The sequence below is a fragment of the Monopterus albus genome, unplaced genomic scaffold (genome assembly GCF_001952655.1).
Source record: "Monopterus albus unplaced genomic scaffold, M_albus_1.0 scaffold439.1, whole genome shotgun sequence".
In the NCBI taxonomy this organism is placed as follows: domain Eukaryota; kingdom Metazoa; phylum Chordata; class Actinopteri; order Synbranchiformes; family Synbranchidae; genus Monopterus; species Monopterus albus.
In genome coordinates this window covers 134,478-148,032 of record NW_018128319.1, presented here as the reverse complement: position 1 = coordinate 148,032, position 13,555 = coordinate 134,478, and the positions used below count along the sequence as shown (strand labels likewise).

Here is a 13,555-nt window from a genome sequence, read left to right as displayed (position 1 = left end):
GTACGATATGTGCAATCAATTAGAAAAGTATAAACTACATATATCCAGTAAAAACAAACTCAACAATGCATAAAGCATCAGCAGCAAAGTGAAAGCTGAGTTGTGTCTCTGCTTTGCTGTTGGCTGGGGCTCAAAAAGCCTAATGAAGGAGTAGCGTAAGGACGGTCTGGCTCTTTACATGAGGCTCCTTAGGGGGTGTTTAGAGAGACATCTTGCAAAGCCAGACTGCAAATCTACGCTCAGCTGGGGAGACATGACTGGAAAACAAAGGGAGACTGATGACCTGCCTCATTATTATTCTGTTTCCTTTGTTAACCACCATGTTTCTCCAGTTTGAAAATGATCACAGCCCAAATTTTACCTTAAGCACCAAGTAGTGGTTCAATTAAAACTGCCCATGACAAGAAACTGGCTGAGAGGATGATGAGTGATGAAGACCTCCAGGTGCTGTTCAAAGCAAGTGGACCTTGGGTTTAGGGCAGAAAGGAAAATGAACCTGAAGCTGTTCTGAACACTGTGCATGTTACTATTGAGTCAAACTGGCTAAACTGGACCTGCTCCAGTTCTGAGATGGGAGTTCTCCTCTGACTTTCTTCATCTCCTCTGACAGGAAACGTAAAATCTCTCTTGATTGGTCAAAACACGTGTGCCCCTGCTGCCATCCCAGCATTTTCTATATTCCTTCCACTTGTTTAAAGGAACACATGTCAGATTACTTTGGATACTTTCGTTCATATTACTTTTACTTGAGTAGGACTTTGAAGTAATCCACCAGTATGGTGTTACTGCAGTAAAGGATCTGAGTACCTCTTCCACCGCTGCGGGACGCACCTGCTCTTTCTCCATGGGCTCCTTGGTGATGGCGGACACCTTGGGCGCCGGTGCCCGCTCGCACGCGCATCCCTCCAGCAGGTAGATCCCCGAGGGCCTCGTGCTCTGGTCGTTCTCGAAGTAGAAAAGCAGGTTCTGGTGGAGAGCGAAGAACTTCTCGGTCCAGCGACTGTTGTCCGCGGTCTTCTTGCTCAGGAAGCCGCGCTTGGTGCCCTCTTTACGCGCAACCACCGACAGATACAGAGCGTGGCCTTCGTTGTACCGTAAACTCTTCTGCATTTTATGTTCACCTGGGTAGGTTTTTAATTTGGTGCCAACTCCAGTCACTTCATATCGCGTCTCCTCACGCGCTGCCACTGCCGTTATTTCAACGCAGACACCAACGAGAAAGCAGGTGAAAACTCCGTTAGCAGGGAAAGGTAATCCGGGCTTACAACGATATAACAAGTTGGGAGTGTCCGCGGTGGAGCGCACATCACACACGCCAGACTGGGGCTTTCATATGGGATTCCTGCCGCGCTTCACGACGCTTCCATGCTCCAAACTTTGGCGAAGAGTTACCGGCCACTAAGACCGACGCAGTGAGATGCACGAAACGACCGGGAGAAAGCTGCTCGCACCGTAAAACAAAAACAGATTCAGGGAACGGACGGTGGAAACAGAACCACGGCGGTAATCGGCTTTGACACCAATTTAAAGAGACAGGTCGCTGCAGCGCGCCGCTGTCTGCCCCCCTGCGCCGCGCGGGCGCATTAGGAACGCCCCCAGAGCGCGGGTGCACGGGTGGACAGTGGTCTGCAGGTGAACAAGCAGAGTTCCCCGTCCAGTTGTAGAACAAATGTTCCACCACAGACCTACGAGCTCCAGATCTTGTTAACTGGGCTAACGGGAGGAATGTAGTAATTAGTTTAACTCCAGGTGTTTATTTCAGATCTTGGCTCATTAATGTGCGTTGGTGTCTTTGACTGTTACAATAATAAAGTCACCTTCCACCACATAAAAGGACTCATCCTGTTTACCGCTGAACGCTGCAGTTAAATGTCCTTTAACTGGAAATGACAAGATGATTTTAGACAAGTTATGATGTTGGAACAGACATTCTGTCTCTCTCTGCGCGCGCGCGCTCGAAAGGTGAACAAAAGCAGAAGTTTCTATTTTTGGAAATAGCTGACATGCTTCAGAAGATGGGTGTTTGTTCTGAAACTCTCAGCCTGAAAGCACAAACAGATGTTGTAGATTGTGTGTGTGAACTGGTGCCGTTCTCTGGCCACCCAGATGTTCAGACACCACTGGCTGGTAGGGGGCCACGCACCAGCTCCGAACGCTGCCTGACTGTTTTCTGCACGAACACGTGCTCGGAGGCAAATGGCACTACAGGACAGTGCAGATGTGCAAAAAGCTTTTTGCTGATTTAACATTTCCAGTAACATTGAATCAGAATCAGGCTGCAAATCGTGATTATTGATGTGTTGTTGATTTGGGACTCGTTTAGTGTCAAAATGTCACAAAGCCATAAGAAATACCCATGAGGCATGTGTCACTGTTAAATCAGTCTGAGCAAGAGGAAGCACTGGAGTGAAACACTGACTTCACCCCAGCAAAACATTTAGTAATTCAACATCAGCAGCTCTGTGACTGTACTGGTGGCGATTTAAGCTAAAGGTGAACATGCTGACGGGAACGTCTCTTGTTTTGCAGGTATTCAATCATAAATCCAAGTTCTGGGCAAATTAAAAGTCTGACCTGATGGTTCACCAAAACCACAGAAGGGAGCTTCATGGCAGTGCTAGGACAGAGCCAGGAGCTCCCCACAGAGGATTCACCCTCTGACACAGTGTTTCAGGGCCTTTCACCCAAAAGTTGTTGAGACATTTCAGTGTGGACCAACTGACAGTGCGTCATTTCCAACGGCACGTCGCCAGCTTGGCTAAAAATTAATGCCTTGAATTTTTTCCATAAGCCTTTTGTGGGAGAAGTCATGGGAAAGAATGTTTGGAGTGCTGGGGTCACAAATGGAAGAAGCATTCAGACACTGGTCTCAGAACAGTAAAGGCCAGTATCATACTGTAGTTTCAGTGCACAGATGCCTTATGTGCTGCGCCTCATCCAGGGTGTTGTAGGTCACCAGGCCCGTTAACTGCTGCGGTACAGTGACCTCATCCTGTCGCGTCCAATCACTTCCAAAGCATTAAAAGGCCACATCTGACCCTGGGTCCACACACGAGCAGTGGCAGCGCTCACAAATGAAAGAGTCCCACTGCGGCTTAATATGACTAGTGGAGCTGCACAGAGGGGGGGCAGCCTCCATGTGGTCACAGGACAGGGCCAGGACACGCACATGCAGCATCACAGCCAGACTGAAGGCAAAGCAGCACACTCTTCATCACACAAACATACAGCGCTGGTACTGCCTGAGGATTTAACTGACCTGTGTTTCACAGGGAACTTGAGGTGTGTCGTTCAAAACATGGGACGAGCTCAGACGATGCGACATAAAGCAGACAAACCACACGTTATCTAGATTGGACCAAAACTCAGAATGGTAATTATTTGTAAATTGCATTGTTAACTGTTTATTACTTTGGCGATAACGCATCATAAAATGTTGGAGTTACAGTCCACCAATAAGAACAATTGATCAGCTAAAGCCCTTTTACAGGTATAAAGCACTTGTAAATGACTCAGTAAGGATGAATAAAGCCATTATGTTTGACCTAGAGCAGCTCAGGATGCCTAGAACGTGGTCCTGTTGCTTTAATATGAAACTAATTTCACTGTAGAGCGTTACTTTCTCCACATTCAGGTTTGAACACGTGGAGTCAAATAAACATTTTGGTTACATCCGTACATACTGTTTGTGTTTATCACAAAACACTATGGAGTTTATAGTGCGACGAGGAGAACCGCCGCGCCTCGGAGGATAAAACTGCCCTTTCTAGATTCTTTAGACATACGTTTCCAGAAGCTTGAAATCCACCTATAAGTAATTTTTTAAAGCCTGGCACCGTGTGGAGACTCGTGTTGCATCTTTCTCCTGCCAAGCACCTTCTGTATGTCACCACGGACTTAAAATGTTGCAAATCAAATGCATATATATCCCATGGATGGTACAGTAGTCAGCCATACAAAGCCTCCCAGTAAAAAACCCAGATGCGTGTTTTTCCCTAAGAGGGCAATCAAGCAGGCACCAGGTTAGTCAAGGTGGCTCAACACACAGTCCCGTGGGCGCCTCCTGTTTCCAGCTGAGAGTACTTGTTCACTGTGGTGATTTCCATCACAGCAGGGCACAGAGGTGCAGGTCCTGGTTGCTTGTTTTGCTGCTGTACTTCACAGTTGGATTTGAACAGGGCAGTCGATTGCTTCAGATTCCTCAGAGGATCCTCACGTGAAACAAAGACCTGCTGTACTGTAACACACATTCACTGCATTTGTTACTCATTCAACAATGCTACAAAACAACACAGCCTTCCCCAAGAGGCTGTGCACATGACGTTTAGATGTTTTTTAGCTCATTGTTCTGTTTTACAACCCACAGGTTTAGTGTTTTAATTCATGAATACAACATTTCCAGAGCAAATGATCTAAATGAATAAAACACCTCTTTCTATCAGGTTGTGGTCAAAGTAAAATGAAGAAGAAAAAGTTTCTAGCAGACCCAAGTGTTTGTGTCAAAAAGGAATTCATATCTGTCCAAAAGTACATCTGTACATCTGTCAGAGAAGAAACTCTATGACTACTACGACGTTAATCCAGGGCTCATGTACGAAAACCTTCATCTAAAAGCTACTTTTCATCCACAGCTCCTGGACACGTGCACAACAGGGAAGCAAACACAAATTCAGATCCCAGAAAACACTATACACTAGATAAGAATACACATTCAGTAGTGCAAAGTTCACTAGATGCACCCTCATTCCCCCCCCCGACCTTATCTGATGCTGATGTACTGTATGTTACAGCTCTCAGCTATCAGGGTTTGATGCTGACATCTTGTGGTCGAGACATGAACTGCACTGTGAAGTCAGCTGTTGCTATGGCTACACCAAAGTGATGAAAACCTTGTTGCACCCCATTGACAATTAACAGCTATGAAAATGCACTCTTGCATTTAGTCCTTCTTACATGTTTGCTGTGTTAAGAGCCACAAACATGGCTCTAGTGATTCTCTCTCCTCATTCCTCCTTTGGCCCCTGCACTTTTCGTTTTGATAGTTGCACCACAATAACTGGTTCACTTAAACAAGCATCCTCCCGTTCTCATACTTTCTACAAGATGTGTCTAGTACATGAAAAGTACACGCGCAGGCTCATATTCTCACACAGGTGTGCACACTCCCACACAGCCACAAAGAACAGCTCCTCCAGCACAATTGCAGCATATGCCGTCATTTGGCCTCCTTGATGGTTGTCATGGAGATGTCATTGATAAACAACCTTTCCTGAATGAAATCAAAGAACATGCTGTAAGTTGGTTTCACAATTAATAGGCAAGACAAACCAGACATGCCGGGTTGCTATAGTGCTTCGTCTTTTGCATTCATCTCTGTCACCTGTCCTGTCTCCCTCTCTGAAACTCTCGAGCGCTGCTGCAGTGATGGATTAACCATTTCTAAGATGTGCCTGACAACAAGCCTGCATCACTCTCTCAGCACACACTTTGTCTGAGGAGCAGTCACAATCTCAAAGCCCTTCACTGCTGCAGCTCCTGTCCTCCACTGAGTTGCTCTCTTACACACACAGACACACACACATCAAGTCAGCGCTGCCTGGTCAGAGAGGACGTCGGTCGCCAATCTGCAACTGGGGAGTAAATGTCTGCAAGTGAGGACTAATCCTGACTGGAGGCTGGTAAGTGATACAGACTTACAGCAGAAAAACGATCAGTTCTACACAAAGTTTGCAGCCTAACGTTGCCGTTCGGTGGCTTCCTGGGAGAATCAGTTAGAACTCAGCCAGTGATGTGTTAGCCTCTGTGGCAGCTGAAAAACAAAACACTTGTTTTTAACATGTCACATGACAGTGTTTTATCTTTTCTGGTTAAATCATGTTGTCTTTCAAGTGTGTCACACAGCCCTGACATGTGCACCACAGACACACACTGGCAATGAACATGTGCACACACAGCCACACACACCATGTTGTTGGTGGGCCCTTCTGGAGGATGAGTGTTAAGCTGAGCTTTTTCAAGTCAGCTGAGTTTTGTAGAGCTGTGACTGGCAACAAAACACTGCAATGTACTTGTACGTGCACAGTTTGTAAGTGTTAGGATGGTTTGGAGGGAACCAGGCAGTGACATGGTGCAAGGAACAGGTGCAGATTTTCAACACTGGCTTTGTAGCTCGTCTTACACATGCTGCACCTCAGCCTATGAGGAACCTAACACAAACAGGGCTGGATGTTTGTCCCGTCTAATGATTCTTCAGGAGGCGTGGTTTCGTTTTTGTCTTCATTTTGCACAAAAATGCTACTGTGAGAAAGATCTAGAGCCGATTCGCAGTGTCGCGTGTGCATTGGAGCCTGATGTTGTTTCCCAACATGATGTCCAAAGAAACATCAGTGCAAGTGAAGCTAAACACCAGAGTAAACTAACGATACTCACTGTGCCACACCAGAGTAAACTAACGATACTCACTGTCACTTACTGTGCCATGTACCTAAACCCCTATGAGCACATTAAATATGATGCACTGACACACAACGACAAAACAACTCAGCTTCACCTCAACCAACTGCAACAGTAAAACACTGTTTACATGTTAACACATGATTGATGATCATGATCCAATAATGTAATACACAACACACATATCTGACCGTGTACTTTTTAACACTTACAGTAAACTGTTTCTTTTACTTGTGATCGAGTATTAGTAAACAGTGGCACTGCTACATACTGTTCCCACTTCTGGTTAAAAAAAACATCTGTTTGGTGCTTTAATAAAATGCACTTGTGCGTTTAGTACGACTGAGAAAAGAGTGAAGTTTACACATACATACTGTTCCCACTTCTGGTTAAAAAGTTTACACGTCTTCAGGAAGTAGGATTAGTGTGTTAAGACAAAACAAGTGTCAGAGCAATGCTGGCAGCTCTGTGAGGCTGGATTTAGCTTTGATTTGAGCTAATGCTAACATCTGCATGTTTACTGTGGTCAGCATCTTAGTTTAGCATGTTAGCATGCTAACATTTGCTAATTAGAAAACACTGATCAAATGATGGTGGTAGAAGAAATATGAGATCACTGAATTTATTGCGGTTCATCCTGAGGGGAACGGGAATGTCTGTGCTAAATCTAATGTCCGTCTGAAAATCGTCAGGGCAGGTGAATGTCTGCACCTCATGTGATGACAGATCTTTTAAATGATAACACATTTTGATGGAAAGGTGAAACATGGGACCTGCTGGGCACAATGCACGTCTGTACAAAATGTTATTCTGGCCGACAGGCCATCCACAGAAAAACAGCTATTAAGACAGAGTAGAGTGGCTCAGCCTAGAGTTCACTATGATGCAGTAACAGGTGACAGTACAGAGCGTGTGGAGCTGTGGATTTAATGTAATGAGACAATGACTGGCCAGTTCAGCGCTGATGAAAAAGCACAGAACAAAGAAAGGAACAGCATGACTGAAGGCTCACCACCTCCACCTCATCTGTCAAACATGCTGCAGATGGTGTGTCTCCAGCGTGTGGCTGCCAGCAGAAAGCATTCAGCTGTGTTCAGCGATGACGCGGCTGCTGACGGCAGCACAAGGCAGGAAACATGTCTGCTACTGTACATCCAAGCCTGTGTCACTAAACTGGGCAACACTCCACAGACACACACCTGAACCGACACAGTATATGTTACATTTAAACACACAGTGTTGTACAGGTAGGCTCACCTGGAGCTGACATAGCAAAAAGTGGATGAAATTGGTTATCGTCACAGTTTTCTACCTGCTTGGCGTTTGTTTTCCTCACAGTGACGATGACAGTAGCAACCTTCCCAGAATCCTTAAATCTTCGTATGAGAAAGAGAAGCCTGCAGCAGACACCTGTAGGCCCCACACAAACACACACCAAGGGACTGTTGCTGTTTTGCATACTGCCTGAAATTCAAACTGAATGATGCACACATTGCACACAGCATCACATTCACCATGTTACAGTTTCATGGTGTGCGACTGCCAGAGACACATAACTGCCACCTTATCTGCTCTAATAGCGAGACCCAAGGACAAACGGCACAAAGGCTGATAGACAGTGGCTGGGGCTGCAGAGGACAGACGCATCAACAGAAACCGCTGAACAGATTCTATCTGCAAGAAAAGGGACAACATCTTTAAAGTGTTTTGCTTTTCCAACCCTCCATCCATTTGTTTCATGACTCAAATCATTTGTTTTAAATCAGTGAAGCAGGACAGTGTCACAGGGGGCTACACAGACACCCGACAGAGAGAAGCTTTACATTAATCAAGACTCAGAAAGAAACTGATAAGTGCAAGATGAGAGTTGCATGGGTGTGGTGCATGTGTTTGTGGTTCAGGAGAGCGGTTTCGAATGTGCACAGGTGTGTATAAGGCAAATTTGTGCATTTATAAAAGAAAGAAATGAGTACAACAATAAATATGAAATATAATATTCAATGATCAGCTCCTCCTTTAAACGCTCCAAGGCCTCCTCACAGACATCACATTGTTTTGTATTTAACAGATGCAGAAACAGAAAACACGACGGTGCAGTTTATTAAGCAGTGAAACCTAGTTCAGACGGATTCCCTGACCCCCCAGCAGCCGAGCCTCACGCACCTCAGAACCTCAGTTACATGATTTCCAACTGTAAAATAAAGGAGAAGCTGCAGCAACACACAACATTAGCACTTAAATATAACAACTTTGGAACTACCTGGAGTCGTGTTTCTATTCTTTTGGTAAAGGCCACTACATACCCCACACCCCAGACCAGTGTGCCCACTGAACACCAATAGACCCTCCATCAAACTCCCAGTAAGACAGTGAACAAGTCAAACCTCCAAATGTCAAAGTAACAAAGCCTTACAGGGATTAGCAACTGTAATGTAAACATGGGAAGAAGGTGGGAGAAAGAAAAACCAGGGCCATCAGTGGCTTGTTTATGGAAATAGGTGGTTTGCCACATACATCTCTAAGTGTTTTGTTTTTATCCACAGTCCCCTGTGCTGCTACATCACCAAAGCCACCACCTGGAACCAGAGTGATGGAGGCAGAAGGCTGTAATTCTGGGGTAGCGATGGATTCGGGTAACCCCTTGCTAAGGGCAGTTTTCCTGCGCCGGCTGCGACTCACGCGGCTGCTGCTGGAGGGAGGCGCTTACATCAATGAGAGCGACAGCCATGGCCAGACACCCCTGATGGTGGCCTGCAGGACCCAGCATATCGATGCTCAAAGTGCCAGCCGGGTAAAGCTAGTCCAGTTTCTCCTAGAGAAAGGAGCAGACCCCAACATCCAGGACAAGGAGGGCTGCTCAGCGTTGATGCATGCATGCCGCGAGCAGGCCGGCCCTGACGTGGTGTCTCTGCTCCTGGCCAGTGGATCGGACATTAGTCTGGAGGACCTGTCCGGGACGTCAGCGTTGGTCTACGCAGTCATGGCTGGAGACTGGAAGGTCCTGAAGCTGTTGCTTGACACATGCAAGGCCAAGGGGAAGGAAGTGATCATCATAACAACTGAGAAGTTCCCAGGTGGGAAACTCCAAGCCAAGCAGTACCTCAGCATGCCTCCCCTGGGTCCTCCAGATCAGACCAACACACTGACATCAGCAGCTCCTGCGTCTCCCTCCGATATTCAGCTCATCACCTTCCCCCAGTGCACCTCCTCTTCCTTGTGTCCTCCAAAGACCGTGTTCTCCTTTAAAGAAGCCCAGGCCTGTGGTGTAAACTCCCACCCATGTTCTCCATCACGGTTTCGAGGGCTGGACGAAGTGGTGCCCAACAAACTGCAGCAGCCCCTCCTGAGGCTAAACTCTGAGCCCTGGATAAAGATACCAGCTTCTCTACTCACCCAGCTGCCTCATGCAAAGGCATCGTCAGAACACGAGCAAGCCATCTACCAAACTGAGGACCTGGCTTTCAGAGTTCCCAAACTGAACAGGGACAAGAGCACAAACTCAACAACCAACTGTTTCAAATGGCATGAAGGAACATCGGCAAGGGATAAAGGAGACAGGCACAATGACTGTGCCAAACATGTTGGACAAAAGGTGTCCTTGCCGGGTCTTACATCATCCCACTCTGCCTCCCACCCTAACCTCCACTCTGACAACCTTGGAGCAGACTCAGTCACCTCCTCCTCCTCCTCCTCCCTTTCTAATGGCAAAAACCTTGGCACGCCATTTCAGAACATGGCCTCATCAAGCCTTCAGAGCATCACCCAGAGGTGCAAGCTGGGCTCAGACATCTACAGCTCTGACCCCCAGCTCACTGTAGACATCCAAAACCCACCTGAGGAGTCCCCTCAAAGAGCCAGAGATCCAACAGACGGCAAGAGGCTCGCCCCCTTACGTTGCTCCAGGGAGTCACTGTTGACCTCAGGCCCTGGCAGGAGAGTGCTGTCTGGGTACGAGCGCAGAGGGTCTGGAGCCTTCCTGTTGGACCACCACTCCCAGGCCAGGCCAAGATCTCTGCCACCTCTGACCCTCAACTCCACCAACAGTCCTGTCCTTTACAGCTTAGGCTGCAGCACTGCAGGAGGATTGTGTGAGCAGGAGTGTGGCCTAAAACCTTTCCTTCCCTCTGCTCCTCCTGGGCATCCCAAGGAGCAGACCAGGAGGATGCTGCTGAGGAGGCACTCGATGCAGACGGAACAGTTCAAAAGCACAGCCTGAAATTCAGCTGGAAGAAAAGTTCATCAGTGTGATTCAATGTGAAATGTGTCGTTATGTGATGTAGTGTGTGTTTAGTGAAACCCAAGCAGGGAAACCAAAGAGGATATAACGCATAAGAAAAACAGAAAATCCCAACTTTGCTGTGTGTTGTCACTGTGCACGTAGCTTCAGTGTGCAGCTTTTACAAAAACGCTTCCTTAAAGCTGCAGTAAGTCTTGTTGGCCACATCTGACATATTATAAAAGTTGCTATGATGAACGTGTTAGCAAACAGTGCAACAGACTCGGAGCAACATTAGCCGGAATCGTGTTTGTGGTCACTTGAAACACTCGCTCTCCTCTCTGCTCTGTTTTGGTCTGAGAAAATTAACTTGCTCTTCAGCTGCTACACGCTGCACTGTGTTCACCAGCCAGTTGCTAACTGTGCCCGTCTGCTGTTTAGTGCTGACTAGGTAACAAGCAGTAGGTTTCAGGCTTTTAACAGAGTTGTGCTATTTGAAGCCTCAACAATGAGCTGAAAGAGGCCAAAGCGCTGCACAGCTACAACCATAGTCAATGTAAAATATTGACTGGAATAGCTTTAAATGTGCACTTACTTTGGGGGCAGTAAAAGCAGCTAAAAGCACAAAACACACAGATGGATTATTGAACCGGTCAATTATCCCAAGGGGTCAGGGGCACTTAGACCAGAGAACCTCGACGGGACTGGTGACATTTCCACTGGAACGTCAATCTAAAGGCCCCGAAACGAGGAAAAAAATAGATGTACAACAAACTACAAGGAGATACAAAGCCACTACAAAGACATGAAATACAGCAAAACAACTGTAGATATATGCAGAATGACAGACACATATGAACAGAGATACAGACCAATGTAACACACAATGGCTAAAAACAGACAAGACTAGAGAGAGACACAAACTGACTACACACCATGTGGTTGTTTACTCTGTCTTGTAAGAGGTGAGGGGGGTTTTACTTCTGTGCCCAAGGACCCACTGTCTCGTAGTCCCTGACAACATATGACATATTATGACCAGATACAGACACAGAGCAAATGAACAAGACTGGCACCAGTATTCACACTGAACCCAGCAGCCAGGCCTCTCCACATCACCTTGTTAAGGCATCACACTTACCTGCAGGTTAAAGTTCTCTGTTGGAACGACCACGAGCTGTATGTCTCACATTACAGTCATGTAGTCCAGTGTTAAACGTGCCCTGAAGACACAGCAGAACTCACAGTATAAAGACCTTCTTTTTTTTTCTGGCAGCAGTTCCTTTTCATGTGTCTGCCAGCCTCCTTCTTCTTCGTCACTGCCTTTGGTGGCAGTGTTGTTGGTTGCATCTTATGGTGCACTGCTGCCACCTGTTGATCAGTGGGAGACTGTGAGCCCGTCCTGCATCGTGGGTATGCCTCTACTAGTGCTCAAAAACCCACAGGGCACCTTTAACATAAACAGTGTCTAGTGCAGCTCCAACGTCACCGTGTGTAGAACCGACAACCACAACCCTCAAAGATCTGCACCTCCAGGAAAACGCTGTGATCACTGGCTCCACAAAAGGTGGTTTTAAACCAAAAAGGGGTTTACTTCCCATTTGAGTCCCAACTGTATGTCACTAGGACTGTAGTCAGTGTCGTGGGATCGCACAAAAACACACATTCACTGTGTAAGAAGCACTAGAAAAGGTTTAATAAATGATTTCATTCTAATAAAAATGTATCACTAATCAATGTAAAAGTACAGCGCTATGCATTAAACATGCCTAATCACTTTAAAGTACATGTTCTGCCATTCATCAGGAAACAGAATCTGAAAGTCACACACAAGTGACAAATTTACAACAAGTATTTCCCACATATGTACATGTTTATATTGATGAAAACAAGAATTAAAAGACAGTAAAAAAGAAGCATCTCATGTTTGGTCATTTCAGTGAGAGCTCTTAAAAACGAACAGGAGTTATGAATCAATGTCTTCACTGCAGTAACCGAGCTCCGCTGCAGGCAGATCACATCAGGCATAATAAATACACACAGCGGTATCGATAGCAGGCGACACTCATAATACAAACAATGGCATTAACAGAAAAGAGAAAAAGTAACTGGGCTGTTTCTAAAGTACAAACTAAAGGTTTAGTGTTCACCAGCTCAGGTAGACTGTGGAGGCGTGTGATGGACACACACCAGCGGAGCTCTGCCCCCCCAGCAGTGCCAGACCTGGTTTAGTCCCTTCTGTCCCACCTCAGACAGGAGCGTGCTCCTCAGAAGTGTTCAGGCCCTGCGGTCGAAATCGCTCACCATCTTCTTCAGGTGGTTCAGTTTGGACTTCAGATATTTACACCTGCGCTTCTTCATCTGGTAGTCTGCAGACTGTAGGGGCGACCAGAGGTTGGTCAATAAAAAGTAAGATGGAATCAGTAGTAGTATTGTGATAATAGCTCTTTAAGATGTCAGCGCTGTCCTGTAACGGCACTGCCCTGCTGACGTCACCACAGATCCGTTCAGCTGCCCCACTCACCTTTTTAATGTCCTTTATCTTCTTGTACTCTTCCAAGGCATCCTGTTGGAAAGCAGAAACAAATTAAACACTTTTCAAAATAAAATGAGGTCAACAAACACTTAATAATTTCATGAACACACATGCTTTATTCTGTCACCTCTATCATCTTTCTTAAAGCTGCATTATTAGATTTTTTTGGCCACTTGAAGCCAGAAACACTTGTTGCCAACACATCTGTCATATCATCATGAACTGTGATCAAATAATGAGCGGCCATCTTGCTTCTGTAACACCTTTTACAACCAGATTCTGTGCAGTAGCGACCCGAGGAGAAGCTACAATATCAGGTCGTCAAACAAAGCTGTCAATCATCCAACCCC

At 46.2% G+C, this 13,555-nt stretch overlaps 3 protein-coding genes across 7 annotated transcripts in view; 1 reads left to right on the top strand and 2 right to left on the bottom strand.

The window, feature by feature from the left end:
- LOC109952173 (ras-specific guanine nucleotide-releasing factor 2-like) overlaps positions 1–12,177 on the bottom strand; it is a 29,009-nt gene extending 16,832 nt beyond the window's left edge. Inside the window, exons 1-2 of one of the 5 annotated variants that reach the window (XM_020587095.1) lie at positions 11,811–12,177; positions 11,605–11,683 (exon numbers count right to left, since the gene is read on the bottom strand). In XM_020587095.1, coding sequence (XP_020442751.1) covers positions 11,605–11,607 — 3 coding nt within the window. In that variant the 5' untranslated portion in view covers positions 11,608–11,683; positions 11,811–12,177. Of the gene's footprint in view, positions 1–807; positions 1,562–11,604; positions 11,684–11,810 lie in introns of those variants that run through there. The other 4 variants (XM_020587096.1, XM_020587094.1, XM_020587091.1 and 1 more) reach the window with 4 other exon arrangements.
- Positions 5,485–11,612, top strand: ankrd34ba (ankyrin repeat domain 34Ba). The gene is made up of 2 exons (XM_020587097.1): positions 5,485–5,678; positions 8,997–11,612. The coding sequence occupies exon 2, from the start codon at positions 9,044–9,046 to the stop codon at positions 10,667–10,669; it is 1,626 nt and encodes a 541-aa protein (XP_020442753.1). The 5' UTR covers positions 5,485–5,678; positions 8,997–9,043; the 3' UTR covers positions 10,670–11,612.
- Positions 12,178–12,416: 239 nt separating the features above from the next.
- oclna (occludin a) overlaps positions 12,417–13,555 on the bottom strand; it is an 8,790-nt gene continuing 7,651 nt past the window's right edge. The window contains 2 exon segments of the mRNA XM_020587098.1: positions 12,417–13,045; positions 13,194–13,235. Coding sequence (XP_020442754.1) covers positions 12,947–13,045; positions 13,194–13,235 — 141 coding nt within the window. The 3' untranslated portion in view covers positions 12,417–12,946.

Excerpts from the sequence above, each read along its gene's own strand:
- ankrd34ba (XM_020587097.1), top strand. The coding sequence starts at position 9,044 with ATGGAGGCAGAAGGCTGTAATTCTGGGGTAGCGATGGATTCGGGTAAC.